Source organism: Haliaeetus leucocephalus, unplaced genomic scaffold (genome assembly GCF_000737465.1).
Source record: "Haliaeetus leucocephalus isolate CR32 unplaced genomic scaffold, Haliaeetus_leucocephalus-4.0 Scaffold168, whole genome shotgun sequence".
NCBI lineage: Eukaryota > Metazoa > Chordata > Aves > Accipitriformes > Accipitridae > Haliaeetus > Haliaeetus leucocephalus.
Window position 1 is genome coordinate 1,754,529 of NW_010972604.1, and position 16,085 is coordinate 1,770,613.

Genomic DNA, 16,085 nt, shown 5'->3' on the forward strand with positions numbered 1-16,085 from the left:
TGTGTTGCACCACGAGCAGAGATCGTCAAAGCACTGATGACTGAGCTAGCTCTGGCGTCTCAAGCTGAAGTACAGGGCTGGGCACAGCGTGCTTCTGTGGCAACACACCTTTCATGACCTGCGGTTTCTCCTAGTCTGGCTTTGTGTGCTTGCCTGGCCCAGGTCTGTGCTGGCTCTGCTGGTTTTTGTGCAGCCCAGCGTGGTGTTGACACTTGCGCTGATTGCATTGTTCCTTCCTGGGTTTCAGGTTTTGCTTTGCAGATCAAAAGAGCTGTAAACCTTTGTTTGAATTTTGAAATGCAGGCGGTGTTTTGCAGCAGTGGGTGAGCGGCACAGCCTATCCAGCAGCTCTGGAACATGGAAGAACCAGGTTTAAAGATTCTCTATTATGAGGTTATCAACACAGGTCTTCTCCTCGCCAAAACCTCTAGGAAGAGTCGAGAAGTTTCTGTTAGTGACCCCCAGAATATAGCGGCAGAAAAGGCCTATGATAATAGCCCATCAAGTCCCAGCTCTGAGACAATGATGGTTCTTACTATATTGATTTTAGAGGCTTGTCTATTAAGTGTGAAATATGCCAAGAGCTTAGCTCTATTTTTTTGAATTAGTTCAGCTGAATTCTGAATTCTTCAGTTACTCTATTTCTCACTGTGCTCTTGCTGGGTCTTACAAACGTGACTGCTGCCACACCTCTTCTCCAAGTAGGTGGAAGACCCTGTCAGAGTAAGAGCTGGATGAAAGGCCTTGCAAAGTACAAAGAGTACTTCAGGGAATGGTCTGGTTTGGCAGGTGCTCATGTGCATATGCTAATATGGAAAGTAAGTCCCCAAATAGTGTTTGAGTTACTGAATTACTGACAGTTCCGTCTTGTGAAAAAAAAAAGCCCCAAGCCTCTAATCTCTTGTCATCATTATAAGTGGAAGGATTAGCTATTATGTGGTAGCTAAATTCCAACCAGTCTATACAAACACCTACATCTAATTATTCTAATTACCGTAGCATTGCTCATTTCCTGCGCTATTGTTCTGAGCAGTGTTTTGACAGCTGGCACGTTCCGCTCCAGAGATGGCTGCATTTGACCTTGGGGGAAGACGTTTCTGTTCTGATTACAACTTTTCCCAGGATGAGGCTGTATGACCTCCCTTTCTAGCATTTGACAGTTAAGCCACTTTAATGCAACTAGCCCTTGAATATCTGATGTAGAGTGATATCTGACTCCATATGCTGTGTTTAATCCTGAAGGTTATTGCTGTGCATACCAAACTGTTGCAACTTATGACTTGCTTCTTTTTGTTTGTTTGTTTTAATTTCACTGCAGGCTGGAAGTCCAACCTCTATCTCTGCCCCTCATAGCTTCTCTCGGACTTCTGTTACACCATCCAACCAGGACATCTGCAGGTAAAGTGTGTTGTTTGCATGGCTACAGTGAGGCTCGTGTGAGGTTCAAATTAAGAAAAAAAAAACCAACTGAAAAAGCACGTGTGCGGGGAAGTAAGCGATGTGGGGTTCCCATATGAAGCATCCCATTTGTTTGACTCAACTGCTGTCTAACACTGCTTCATTGAATCCCACTGACTGTTTGGGCCTGCTATGTTTGCCATTCCCACACTAGCCATAATTCTCATTTCTTCACTTTTAATTATATGTGTTCTCTTATGTAATTGTTTTTTACTTTCTGTGCTTTTATTCCACTGTTCTGCATGCAGTTCCAGTGCAGTGTTTTCTGAGTGTTGTCATCACAGTCCAGTGCAGTCTGCTGTTGTCTTGAAAAATCCTCACTGCCAGAGCCCTCTGACACAAGGGGTCACTGTGACAGTAATCTGTCAGGACACGTTACATGCAGCAAAGAGAAACTCCCGTGGGCAGGATCGGGGCCAGGCACTCAGGTCTGCTAAGAATGTAAAGCCCACCCGCACTCTGAAATTCTCCAAGTCCCTCAATGACGTGGACCAGAAGGCACAGAGCACCAGTGAGTGCTTTGACTATGTGGAGCGAACACGCTCAGAAGGCAAATTGACCCCAACTCAAGAGCAGTGTTTCAGGATTAACAAATTTCATCTTAAAGAGAGGAAACCGCTGAATCTCAGGCCTCTTTCTTTTAGCAATTCTAAGCACTCCTATATCCCTTCCCTTTCCAACTACTCGAGTGCATCAGGAGGAGCAGAGAACCACAGCGCTGTACATATCCCCTTGCTGGAGGACAAAGTGGACCATGACACCTCAAGGAGCAAAAAACTGTTGCGTTACCTTTTTTCCTTCTCCCACACCTCCAGCACCAGCAGCCTGCATAAGTTCCACGAACTGGAGAGCTATTCCAGTCACTTCCAAGCTGAGAAATCCTCCAGTGTGCTGGTGGAAAGCACAGACTTCTGCTCTGATGATATGGGAGACGATGACGTCTTTGAGGACAGCACCTCAGTGAAATTGAAAACCAAAGAGCAACGGGCACCACTCTGTTCAGTTGAGAAGGACAGTGACCTTGACTGCCCTTCCCCCCTCTCAGAAAAATTCCCCCCTCTCTCCCCTGTGTCCACATCGGGGGATACCTGCAGGTTGGTTTACCAGAGAACCACCTACCTTCAAGCCCTCCCATGTGCGGTGGTGACCGTTCTGCTTTCCCCTGCCTTTGTGCTGTTTCTGTCTTTTCTTTCACCCTGTCACCTTGCTTTAATATGTGCAATTTGAAGCATGCAGCCTTCTCTCTGCTGTCCTGCACCCCTCTGATGCACATAATAAGGCTACTAAGCAAAAGAATTTCCTTTGGAGTCAAATAAATTCTCTTGCAATTTGTTTCAGGTTTGGGGTTCTGAGATGGTATTTTTCTGTTATCAGTGCCCAGACTGGGAATATCAGGAGAGAATCAGCTATGCATATTAAAGGCCAAGCTGAACATGTCTTAGCTTTTAATGAGCAATGTGTTGTCCTGACAGTCACTGCTGGTTCGGTCGGAGGGTGGGGAATCAGGAGGAGAACACTGTTTGAAAATTGCTTCTGAGATCAGGTCAATATAGCTTAAAAATTTTTTTTTCCCATCTTTTCCTCACAGTTTGTATCCCACCACACTCTTTTATTTGTAAAGGGCATTCTGGATGCCTTAGTCGACAGGGGGATCTGAGCGCTGAGTGTTAGCAGTGGGCCTGTGTGACGTCCATAGTGTGAGATCCAAAAAGGATGGGTGTCCTTGTTCCAACTACAGAGGATTAATCATGTGCACAGGCGGTGGGAACAGCTAGCTCTGGACTGTCTTCATGCTGACTTGTCTGCAGATCTGCCCTATCCCAGCTCCAAAATGTGGCTGAGGAGCAGGAGTCAGCAAGTACAGGAGCAAACGTCCCAACCCTCTACCTAGCATTTTACTGTCCTAACCTTTCTCTTCCCTGACAGCACTTTCTGAAGCTGGCTTTGTTAGTACTTGCCAATATTATTTGTTTTCCCCCTCATTACCAGCAAAATCTAGTTCTGTACTGGCTTGTCATCAACAAGATGCTGTTGTAATCCACCCACACCTTCATTTCCACTTGCCAGCTATCAGCAAGGTCGCAAGAGGCAAGATGCTACACATCAGTAAGAGATTTCAGTAATAGACAGGGATGGCAGCATGCCAGGATGTACTTCACATATGCTTAGTAACTTACATTCATTCCCTGAGCTCCTTACCACCCCGTTTCAATTCATGACCTCTTCCACATGGTTAGAAGGACTTAGTGATGTTTGATGCAACCCAAGGGTTCTGTATAAATTGAAGCTGGAAATTAAATGCCAGCACCTCCTAGTGACACTGTATCGGGTGTCCTTGCTGTCTGCACAGTTAGGCTGTGAGGGAAATGGGGAATTTTGCAGAGCTGATGCTTCCTTAGCAGCTCTTGCAAAGTAAGAACTGGAAAGCAAAAACATTAGTCTGTTTAGAGTATGTGTATTTTGGGGAGATTCCGTGCTGCAGCTTTGCAGTGTGGATCTGTCTCTTAGCAATTGGCACTAGAAATAATCACTTCTCTTGTGCAATATCCAGGCTGTCTAAATTAACTCTTCATGATACTGGGGTGGGCTGTTTCCCCACTGGTTTGGGAATTTTGTTTTATCTTCTGTTTCAGATCCTAATCCATGAGTAGCTGTACCTCTCTGTGCATATTTTGTCTTGGGAAGTGCTGTCTGATCTGTTTAAATGCTATTTTCAGTTAAGTGCTATTGTTCTAGATGAAGCGTTGTCATTTCTTACCCTGTTTTTTCTTTTGGATATTGCATTTCTGTCAGGCTCTGTGTGTCCGCCTCATCTATTAGAAAGCAGCTGTCTAGTTAGCAGTGTCTGTGCTCAATTATTTTGTGCCTGTCTGTGTGCTTGCGCAGCAATGGAGTTCTTTAGTTTTAGCTCCTTTATGGAACACATGCCTTTGATATGTATGTCTCTGGATCCTCAATGGACAACTGTGTGTGATCACAGATATTACATGCCTCTTCCACATCCTTTCTGCTTCCTCTTCTCCTAATGAGCAGCTTTGCTTCTGATTCAGGATATGTCACTGTGAAGGAGATGATGAGAGCCCTTTGATTACCCCCTGTCACTGCACGGGAAGTCTTCATTTTGTGCACCAAGCCTGCCTGCAGCAATGGATCAAGAGCTCAGATACGCGATGTTGTGAACTGTGCAAGTATGAGTTCATCATGGAGACAAAACTGAAGCCTTTGCGAAAGGTAGGCACAAGACCTGCTCCCCCAAGGAAATGCTTTGTTAAATACAGATCCACTCTGAAAAGAGGCTGTCCTTGCCCATGAGCCTGCAGCACTCCCCACGTATTTATCATGTTTCTCTGGCTCCTTAGTAAGTCTGGTCAGTTTTGTATAGGTGCAAAAGGATTTAAGTTAACACTCAGCCTGGCAAATTCAACATCAGTGGAATCCAGCTCTGAGAGTTAGCTATTGTAGCCTGGCAGCAATCTGTGTGTAAATGTACATACACACACATATATACATATCTGCATGCAGCAACCTGATTTTTTTCTTTAAAGTTACATTTTAGAGCTGATGCACAAAGGTATTTGCTCTGCAGTTATACCCATTTTTTTTTAAATACGGAGTTTTGTATTTTTGTTACCTGCTTTAGTTTGCTGCTCCAAGATCTTAAGTGGCTTTTAAATTCTCTTGAAAATATGAGGATTTCAGGTTAAACTTAATTTAAAACACACTTTCTAAGTGTAATTTGGTTAAAATTTGTAGCTTTTTTTCTTTTTAAAGAAGCAAACCTATTTTAGTGAAAATATCACAGTGTAAGTAGAAGAAGGTTCACCAATAAATGTGTTTTCATTTTTACCTTTTCTTAGACATTGAATGACTAGGTTTTAGTACTTCAGGTTGCTAGAACCTGTATTTTTGTTTTTTAGAAAAGTACCTTTCATAAATCTGGTGACTTATAAGTATAGGTATTAAATGCTACTTGTATTGTAAGGCCAGTTTTGTGCTTGTATCCTTTTTGTTCTCCTACATCCTCTGGGCTTTCAATTTCAATTGTTCCTTACAATCAGGATTTTGAGATGGAAGTCACTGGTATTCTTAGCACAGACAAATCTTGCCATGTCTACCAAAGTGGAAGAGGTTAGTAACAATAACCTCCATCTGGAACTAAAATAAAATGAGAAACACTAAATTCAATTATGATGAGCCTAAATTTTGTAGGGTGGGAAGTCTGGACTGCAGCCATCCAAAAGCTGTTATGAGAACTTGTCCAATTCCTAAAAGTGACTCCCAGCAGAAAATAGAGCAGATTTCAAATACCTGTTATTTTTTTACAGAGAAGTGCAGTCTGCAAAGTATATAGCTTAGCACAACCAGTTGATAGGACAACGTCTGCTTATGACTGCGGTGAATCGTTGCCTTCTAAGAACCACAGGTTTTTCCTTGGTAGCCCCTTGGCATGGAGTGTAGTACCTGTGAGCTGCAATATTGGCCATCATAGGCTGTTATCTGCGCAGACAATACTTTGCACAGCCCAGCCATAGGACATTAAAAAAATTACTCTAGAGAATCCCAAGTAAAAAAAGTTGCTATAGCTGCTGTTTTCTGTGCTTTCCTTGCCTGGGGTGGGCGGGAAACATTTTCTGACTATTTGTGCCCTGTGAGAAAAAGCTGTTTGGCACCTTCAGAAATGAGTCACTCAGCATCATTAGTTGTATCTGAACAGGTCACCTGTGGGAAAGAGACCAGATGCCAGAAGGTAGGGACAGAGCCATAAACAGAAGGAGAAGAAGGAATTTATGTCTCAGATATATCTAAAGAGTCTTTTTAGAGGTTCACCTGCAGCCAGAAGATAAGTTGCCTCTGTATCTTCAACTCAGCCTTTATGTTATCCTGTCAGTCAGGAGAAAACAGCCTGGAACTTGTAATTATGAACAGGATGGGACAAATAATAGGGCTTGCGCTTGTCTGTAGGGTAGAAATGGAATTAAACTTCCTCAGCATCTTAAGGTTGTATCGCAGCATTGGGCTGTTCAACTGCTGTTACTAAGTCAAGAGGATGAGAAACAACAATGTGTCACGGTTCAAGTGAAGATGAGGTGTGACAAGAGAGGGATGCTCCATTTTAAGATTTCAATGGAGAAAAAGAAGACATTAAATCTAAATTTTCTACTGATTTTTTTTGTTTTAACAACACTTCAAAAACCCAGAACTGCTGAGTATTTTAACTGGAAAATGCCACATGATGTGTCATTGGAATAATGCAGCAGGGACCTACAGATTCTAGTTTCCTCTCTGGGCTAATGCATAGTTTGCAGAATATCTTCTCTTTTGCTGTGCAGTCATATCTCTTGAAGAGAGGAGGTGGTGCAGGTTGGTTTGGTGTGGAGCCAGCAGTTCACAGGAGGTGTTGTCCAGCAGAAGAGCTCAAGGTGTGGAGCAGAAAACAGAAATATAAATTAGTCATAACACAAGTCCTTGTGGCTCTGTAAAAGCATTCACAAATACATTTCACATGCTTAGTTTTTGACAGAATAAATTAATTAGTTTATACTTTTTATCAAAAGTAAACACCTTTGTTTAGATGCCAAAGCAATTTTCTGTTTAAAATACAACATCCAAAGGGAATGTTTTGTCCCATCTTTTTCTAAGAAGAGTGAGAGAATGTAGCTTTCTAGCATGACATGAGTCTAGCATGTCATTGCTGGAAGTCTTCAATTCATGTGCCATGATGAGATTTGGATGCCTACAGAGCTGTTGGCAAGACAGAGACTGCCACAGAACTGTTGGCAAGACAGAGATGATCACAAAGTCTGTTTCATGTTTCAATCATTCTTGTATTTGTAGCAGTGGAAAGAATAATTCAACATAATGGGTGATCTCAATTATACTAGTCAGGTCATCCTCGCTCTCTTCCACATTATTCCTCCTTTTCAAAGTCCTCTTTTTCTACAAATTATTCTAGGAGACATCACATGCACCTCTCTAGAAACACATGTGCCCCAGCATATATTTTGTGAAAGTGTGAGACAAGCCCATCAACTCTCTGTTCCAAGCAGACCTGCTGAGGGATATGTATCCCACATGCAAAAACTTTCATCATATACATAAGGGAAATTGCCAAAAAATAATTAAAAAAAAAAAAAAAAGCTTCTGGGTGTCTCAGGTAAAAAAAATAAAAGCTGGTTTTGAACAATTCCTTGCATATTAGAAGCATCTATAATAATTTTCTAGTTTCTTTGTATCTTTCTTAAATGACAGCGACATGACTTTGGTTTCTATTTGGGCTATATAAACATTATTGATAGATGCAGGTCTGGGGATTTAATTTGCTGCATCCTCTCACTTACAAAAACTGTCATCCCAGTTCTACTGTATATTCTTAGGGCATGTGTATTTAAGTGCATTTGAAACACTGAAAATAAAGTATGGGTGTCGCTGCTGTAAGTAGTGTTAAATATACGTGAAGATTGAGTGAAACCCCCAGAGGCAGGAGGTGAGAACTAAACAGCCTTGAGTTGAGAGCTAAACAGCTTTGACTGTGCTAAACAGCACCGAGGGACTCTAACAGAGCTCAGCGTGAGATGTCTTACACGCGCTGGTCAATCAGATCATGTACCACTTTTATGGCAGTGTTTTATTGAACACCTGCCTGAGCAAGGGTGCCCTTTGCCACTCACAATGCTCAGCTGTGACTGTGGGTACCCGCTGTTGAGTGGGGAACACACGAAGGAGCTGCCTTGCTTGTGCTGCACAAGGCTTTGCGTTAGGGTCCCTCTGTGCTGGAGCTGCCCCTGTGTGGGTAAGCAGGGTGTGATGACATCGTGCCGAGGCTCCGGATGGGAGCCGAGCGCTGGGGGTCCCCTCCGGTGCCAGGATGGCTCCCATCAGAGCAGGGCAAGCTGCCAGCCATCACACACGTGCTGTGGTCAGAGCCATAATGCCATCTGACTTTTAAAATCCATGTTAGGAGGAAACTGGTCTCCTGCCTGGTTTTTGTTCTTATTAATGTTCTCTTTTTATACTCTCTAGTAACTACGATAAACACCTAATTACTTCCTCTGCTTCTGGGTTTCTTGCCAGTGGGAGAAGCTGCAGATGACGGCCAGCGAGAGGAGGAAGATCGTGTGCTCTGTAACATTCCATATCATTGCCATCACCTGCGTTGTGTGGTCTCTCTATGTCCTGATAGACAGGACCGCTGAAGAGATTAAACAGGGACAGACTACTGGTATGTTACTTGCTTATCTTCCCACTTAGTCTTGGAATAATTATTTATCCTGAATGCAGAGAGGATGCGAAGCATGAGTGTGCAGGTAATGTTTATACGACTAGTCAGCGTTAGCCTGAGGTTGGGTTGCTTTAAAAGCACAGTTCTAAAATGATTTGGTTAAATCAGTGTAAATTCATCTTTGGGTGCTTTGTAAGTCTATTTCAGTCAGTTTAGTTTGCACTTGTGAAACGCACAGATATGAGAGCTAATCCACTGTAGCCAGACACAAAATTACTCTGCCTTAGCTAATTCAGTTTTGAATTGGAACACTTACTGAGCAGATAAGGACGTAAGCATTTGTTTGCTGCTGTGGCTGCCTTTTAACTGGGCAAAACCAGAACGGTTTTTAGAAAGAGAAGTAAGAGGAACCTAAATTTGAATCTTCGAGATAAATCAACAGAGTTTACTTTCTGTTCGGTCATCTGTGAGGTGGATTAGCACAAGTTTCCTGTGAGAGCCATGTTAGACTGGAGAAATTTTTATGAGTGGTTGTGCTTGAAGCAGAAGAAATTCAGGTTGATTCTTAGGACTCCAGTTCACACAACTGAGATGAGGTGCACTGCAATTCATGTAGTGGCTGCCACCCCACTGCAGGGATGTCTTAACTTCTTGAATAGTAGGTTTTCTTTACTATGCCAGCTGTAAACTTAGCAAACTAAAATCTCTTTACCTGGGTATGCTGGGCTGCAAATTTGCAGCTATCACAGAACTGTTTCTCAGGCAGCTGAGCTGTCCCTGAAGGTGGGGATAGAAGGGACAGGGTATCTACCAAGGCTGGGAGCCATCAGAGGGCAAGTTGTCCTTGCTCACAGAGCATTACATGCCAACTAGACATGCAGGTGGAAAATGTTTTGCTGCTGATTGAAGAGCATCATCTGGGGAGGTGGCTAAGCATCAGTAAACATCCACAGACCTCTTACAGTCTCTTCAGAGCAGAATCACACTTCAAACTGAAGAGTTTTGCTGTCATTTCTCATTTGGGCTGTAGTTTGATCATTCATGACTTCAGTCAGGAAGCTGCTTTGAGCGCAATCTTTTAGTTTCTGTTCCATCCAACCCCACCTCTTCCATGTACAGTGAAAATTGTTGGCCTTTCAGCATAAGGTTTCCATATGATAATGAAAGGCATATGCTTTCAAAAATTTATTGTCTCCAGGTTATTTTAGCCGATAAATATATTAGATGAACATGAATAGGAGGAATAGTGTGAATATTTAGTACATGTTATAGTGCCTCTTTTGCTCCCTTCATTTGGATACTAAATCTGGGGAGTGTGTGTGGGTATACATTCATGTTTGCACAGGGGCAAGCATATACTATCACTGCCTACAGATGGCATCAGGTAGCTCACCTGTGAATCAGAGGTTCAGGTATTAATCATGGGTGGGATTTCATCAGTAGTCACGCTGCAGTGCCCTTTGTATTTTGGGACTAAAATATTTTCATTCCTCCCATGCTACCTTGCATTTCCAAAAGAACACTGGCCTGTATCTCAGTAAAAACTTTGAAGTCTTGGAAGGCCGTGATTTTATTCTCTGAGAAACCTGATAGTGGGTGGTTCAGCATGGTTTCATATGCATCTTATGATGCTGCTTATCTTTAAAGAGGAGAGAGGCTGCATGAATACAGAACCTATGTAAGCAGAAGTTGTATAACATGAATAGTCTCTCATTTAAAAGTAGTTGATGGAGATGTAACAAGATCCAGTATCTAAAATTTCAAGCTAGACAAATTCAGGAAAAGTAATGGTGGTCATTTTTAATGACAGAGGGTGAGCTTGCCAGAACGCTTCAGCCTCTCCAACACTGGCAGTTTTGCATCAGAAGAGGTGCTCTGGTTCAACTACAAGTTACTGGGTCTGATGCAGATAAAATTGTTCTGGTCTGCATAACGAACATGTCAAGCTAGATGGTAACAACCATTCCCTTTTGAGTTTAAAGACTACGGCTCTGTGTACTGTGTGATCACAGAGTGGAACAGACTTCCTAGGTCACTGAGTTGAATCTCCTGCTATGAAGAGGAAATGATGCCATAGAATCCCTTTCATAATCATATCCAATTTTTGTTTAAAAACAGGTATAAAAGGACCTAAACGTATTACTGGCTGTTGCCTTGACTCTGTAATTGTGCTGCACAAGGGCTCAGACACAGAATCAATTGTTTTGGTTTTGCTCTGGTGGGTGAGAATAAATGTGATATGTGAAGTAGAAGTCTGCATGTGTTTGACTTGAAGGGAGAAAAAAAAAAAGGCCAAATGAAAAATGGCAAAATAAGAATAGTTTCCATGGCTCAAACTCTGTGACAGGTTCCTTACAGGATGTTTTTGAGAGATCCAATGTAGTCAAGCCAATATTGACCAGGTCCTTTTTCTTCTTTGTTTTTATTTCCTTTCTTCCAGGGATTCTAGAGTGGCCATTTTGGACTAAGCTGGTGGTTGTGGCTATTGGTTTCACTGGAGGACTTCTGTTCATGTATGTACAATGCAAAGTGTACGTACAGCTGTGGAAGAGACTTAAAGCTTATAACCGAGTAATATATGTACAAAACTGTCCGGAAACTAGCAAAAAGAATATTTTTGAAAAACCTGCACTAATGGAGCCAAACTTTGAAAGTAAAGAAATGCTTGGGATTCACCATTCAGACACGAACTCTTCACATTACGCAGAGCCAGAAGACTGTGCTGCAGAAATCCTTCACGTCTGATTGCTGAGTGGGAGGGCTGTTTCTGTATGTCCTCAAAGATTTAAAATATCATTGTTTACTGCAAACTGCTCTACCTTTTTAAAATCAGCTAACAGCTGAGGGCTGGCGGATGAATTTTTTTACATTTGTTTTATGTTGGAATTTTTTTAAAATCCCTTGGCATATCTGTCAATGTCATCATGGCTGCATACCTCTCAATGTTTAGTCTCTCATACTGGCTGATCAAAGAGCCACAGGATACTGGGTAGAATGAGCCTTGGGTTTGGTATCAAGCAAGCCGCTAGTGAACTGTCATCAGCTTCATGGAGTCTGTTACTTTGGAGGATGGCTCTAAATGATTCTGGAATATGTGTAGAGTGGGGTTTGTTTGTTCTTTAGCATGCTGAAGGAGGTTGTCCCAGATGTTGAGGGAAATGAGAGAGCAAGAGTCTAATCTACTGCTAACACTGCCACTAACATTTTTTCTTAGGCAGCAGGTGTAAAATTTTGCTTTACATATTGTGATGAGACTTACAAAGCATATAGCACTTTTAAAAATCTTTATTTTGTAATATGTGTGTCAAATGAGAATGAAACTTGAAAGAATGTGTCATTTTCAAAACATTTCTTCATTCTTTACCCCCTCTATTCTTCTGGAACATAAACCTCTTGCCTTATAAAAAAAAAAAAAATTTAAAAAAATTCCAACCTGTGATTTCCAACACATGCCCACGTTATCTTACTAAACATAACACTAAAAAACTCTGCCTCTTTGGGTTTCCCTTGAGGAGCAATTTTTTTCAAAGGATATTGCACTTGTGATTTGTGTATGGGGAACAGTGGATGTGTACAGTGTTCATTTTCAGTGCGTAATGGTTTCAGTGCTCTATTTGGGGGATTGGTTTTGCTGGGGTTTTTTTCCAACAGGTCAGACCATCAACACACCCGCACACATATACCTGATGTAACTTTCATTCCAAACCATTGGCAAAGGGTTTCTTGCTATATTGGTAAAAATGTGAGCTGCTATGGAAAAAAAGATACTTAGTCAATACAGCTGAAATTGGTTTTCCTTCTTTAGTGCTGTGTCATGTGTGAATTACCTAAGAATTTGACATTGTCAGAGGAGATGCTGAGATCAAAGTCTAGGAAATAAATATTGCATTAAGCGGATGAGTGTAAAAATACCTGCCTGGTTTTAGTCCTGGTGTGATGCATTACATGGTCAGAGAATAGTTTTGTCTGTGCTTTTGAATTTGGGACTAGCTTTTTAATCAGTCAGCCTTAAAGAAAAGAGAGGGACAGCTTTAAAATCTGTTTGCAGGGCTTTAGACAGAGTTGCTGAAAGCTTAGGGTGTGTGCTGTTAATTCGCTTGACCAATCTGCTTCACTGAACCACTGTCCAGCTTCAAGCCCTCATTTAACCAAAGTTTCAGTGTGACTGGACCAGAAATGAAGCCCCATGAAAAGTCAGCACACGAGGCCTCTGCATTTGAAAGCTGACTTTCCCTACCTGAGCTCTATCTAAATCTCTGTAAAGTCAATGATAATCTTCTGGTTGGTCTTAGTGGAAGTTGCCTGGACTTCTCAGTTAGGTAAAAGCTTCAGTTTTCTTGTTGAGATACTGAACTAAATCCCCAGCTTTGGTTCAGGTTTTACTTAGTCTTTTTCAAGTACAACTTTCATTGGGCAAGTTCTTTTCATAATAAAAGCAGTTGCTTTAAGACTTCCCAAAGAATCACAGTAAGAGATCAGTGATTTTTTTTCCTTAAAATGTAGTATTAATTTATTTCTAAATTAGTATTTTAAAAGAAGGCAGAGAAGGGGCTATGGTAAGAGAACACGTGACAGTGGTTTCTAAGAGCTGTTGGAGGAAAAACGTGTGTGTGCGTGCGTGCTTCTGCATCATTTCATGCTTGAAGCTTACTGGCTGTGATCATCATGAACAACAACATGGTACCTTGTTCCTGGGATGTTTTAAAATACCCAGACCTCTAGGCAGTCGTAGCAAAGCTGCACTGGCATGGGTTTGTGTACTGTGCTAGGTGTCATGATGTCCCATGCTTACATGATACAGGCAGACAAACCTTGCATACCCTGCTAGTATCGGGGCAGCGGTCTTCATGACCATACACAGGTAGAGTTTGTTGCCTATGCCTGCCATAATTTAAAGTGCAATTACTCGGGCCCTTTCCTGAACTCTGCTGTGGGTGAGCCTCTTCTATTACAAGAACCCAGATAATACACTGTCTTGTTTTGTTTTCTATTTTGTTCTGTGAAAAGGTTTACTAGGTAAACTCAGGTGGGTTAAATATCAGGTCTTGCACACCTTCATCATGTTCTTCTGAAATGCCCAAGTGCACAAGGCTTACATGTCTGCGAGATGCTCATGTTACAGCTGCGAGGTGCACAGAATCAGCTGCCGACTGATGCTGTGAGCGTTCTCATCCAATCTGTGGCCAGCAGGTGAAATGAAAATGGACAAGTTCAGGTGTGAAACCTGCTTGTTCTCCAGCTTAAACCAGAGAGGCCCTGGTGCCTGACCGATGTTCTGACAAGTGCCGATGTGGCATACTGCAGCGTGCTGGTCCTGCTTCAGTCACTGTCACACGTGATTCTTGGTGAAACATTGTGAAATCTCATTTGGTGTTTTGGAAGCTCCATGTGGCACATGCCAGCTAGTGTTCAGTGTATTCAGGATGCTGAAGGCTTTTGCTGTGCTCCTGTGTATCTTAATTTAGGAATAAAAGTCATCTCCAGCAAAATCATCTAGGGAAAAATATTTGTGGATGAAACTGTTTTAGCCAGTGTTGCTGCTAACCATTCCCTCTCCCAGCAGGTCTTTTCTGAAGGAAAATTAAGGCCTAATATTTAAACTCTTTATACTGCTTAGGAATGCTCATACCAGAAAGGGCTGCAGAAGAGATCCATCTGTCAGGGGTTTTCATTTATGCTGGTCATACTTTTCATGCTGATTCTTGCTTGGTGTTAACAGTGGGCTTCTGGAGCTGCAGTTCTTTGCTTCTGCATGGTGCCATCAAATGGTGTGAGAAGGCTGAACGGTGCTTTTCCCTTCTTTCTCCTCAAGGAGATACTGTTGACTTGTTTTCAGCTTCCAGCTGGGAGGCACTGATGCTAGCTCAGGTGAGATCTGTCCTTCCCACCCATATGTCAGTAAGGGGAATGACCACCCCCTGTCAGGCCAGGCTTTCCAACACTTCCTTCTGGCAGCTTTTGAAATGACTGAAATAGAAGTCTGACTTTTTTTGGTCCTTGTTCCTTGGCCAAAGTTAGTTCAGGTTACTTGGGACTTTTCTGAGACCAGAATTTAAGTATGAGGGAGTATAGGCTTAATGCCATCTAATACGATCCCTTCCCTAGATTGCCAGAGCCTTTGCTGTTATGTCCCATGCCCTAGACATCTGACCAGACTCCCGTTCTATTGACTTAAATCCTGTCCAAAAAAGCACCAGCTGTGCCAAGGAAATTTCCCCGCCATGTTGTATTTGGTATATCTGCCAGGTCATGAACATGCATTATGTTGGAAATACAGGTGTGTGCTGCAGAAGGTTGATCTCATTTAAGAGATCATGAGATGTTAAATTCCTGTGAATTCTCAGGACTTTCTTCAACTGTAACCCTGTATTATGGGAGCAGGGGTGGTATTTTAAATGTTGCCCTGTGTTCTGAAGAGATGGCCAGACCTGACGACAGCTTCCTGTGGTTGAACATCATTGAGATGGGCTTTGCTTCAGCAGGAGGGATTCGATGAAGGTTACACTGAGCCTGCAAGGGGTTAGAGAAGTGCTAGGCCTCTGTGCTGTACGTGGGAGGTCCTGGGAAGCAGTGGTAACTCCATGTCCAAGCCCACTTCTGCCAATCCCCTGTACTGATCAGAGCATCAGTCGCACTAGTGGCTGCAAGGAAGGGGTCTGCTTGGGGTGCCACTCTTCAGAAACCTTTATAGTGATGCATGGATATGGCCACACTTGGGAGCTGGTTGCTTCTGCCCTGTGTTTGTCTGGGTAAGTATCTATTACAAAGTTGGACCTGGGTCCAAATTTCTCCTAAAGCTGAAGTGTGTTAAGATACAGATTTCTGGGGTAGTCCGCTGTGGAGATTGTGGCCAGCAATGAAAGGGAGGTCGGTGACTCTGCATTGGGTTCCTCTCAAATGTGGGTGAAACAGGGCAAATACAAAAGCAAGGATATTGCTGGCTGGATTTTCACAGCGTTATATTAGATATGCAAAGAAAACTTCTAAGCAGGATGTTTTATTTTGTGATTATTTTTTAGTTTTGAGATATTGCAGTGTCTGTATATTCCAATGAAGTACTGAAAGCACTTGTCTTTGTATAGAAGATAACTGTTTAAAAATTGCAGCTGATCTTGTATTTAGGTAAAACATTTGTAGATAGGTAATTGTATAACGTTAAACAACTTTACACTGGCATGTGTTGTATAGTTTATACAAGACACTTCACACTTCTGCAGAATTTTTTAGTTAGTAAATTTCTAGTAACTTAAATGTATAGTTTTGTATCCTTTCATGTGTGTTTGTTTTCTCAGTATTACCACTTGCAGAATTATTTTTAGTTTCTTAAACTGTAATTGGTTATTTGTGTGTGATACACAGGGTTATTGACTGCAGCAATAAAGTGTTTCTATAAAAAAAACCAGAACAA

At 42.2% G+C, this 16,085-nt stretch overlaps 1 protein-coding gene across 10 annotated transcripts in view; it reads left to right on the top strand.

Annotated features, from left to right (window-relative positions):
• MARCH8 (membrane-associated ring finger (C3HC4) 8, E3 ubiquitin protein ligase) overlaps positions 1-16,085 on the top strand; it is a 100,812-nt gene extending 84,727 nt beyond the window's left edge. For 8 of the 10 annotated variants that reach the window (XM_010563492.1, XM_010563495.1, XM_010563490.1 and 5 more), the window contains 5 exons: positions 1,319-1,398; positions 1,707-2,552; positions 4,509-4,689; positions 8,530-8,677; positions 11,118-16,085. In XM_010563492.1, the coding sequence (XP_010561794.1) occupies positions 1,319-1,398; positions 1,707-2,552; positions 4,509-4,689; positions 8,530-8,677; positions 11,118-11,422 (1,560 nt within the window). In that variant the 3' untranslated portion in view covers positions 11,423-16,085. Of the gene's footprint in view, positions 1-1,318; positions 1,399-1,706; positions 2,553-4,508; positions 4,690-8,478; positions 8,678-11,117 lie in introns of those variants that run through there. The other 2 variants (XM_010563498.1, XM_010563500.1) reach the window with 2 other exon arrangements.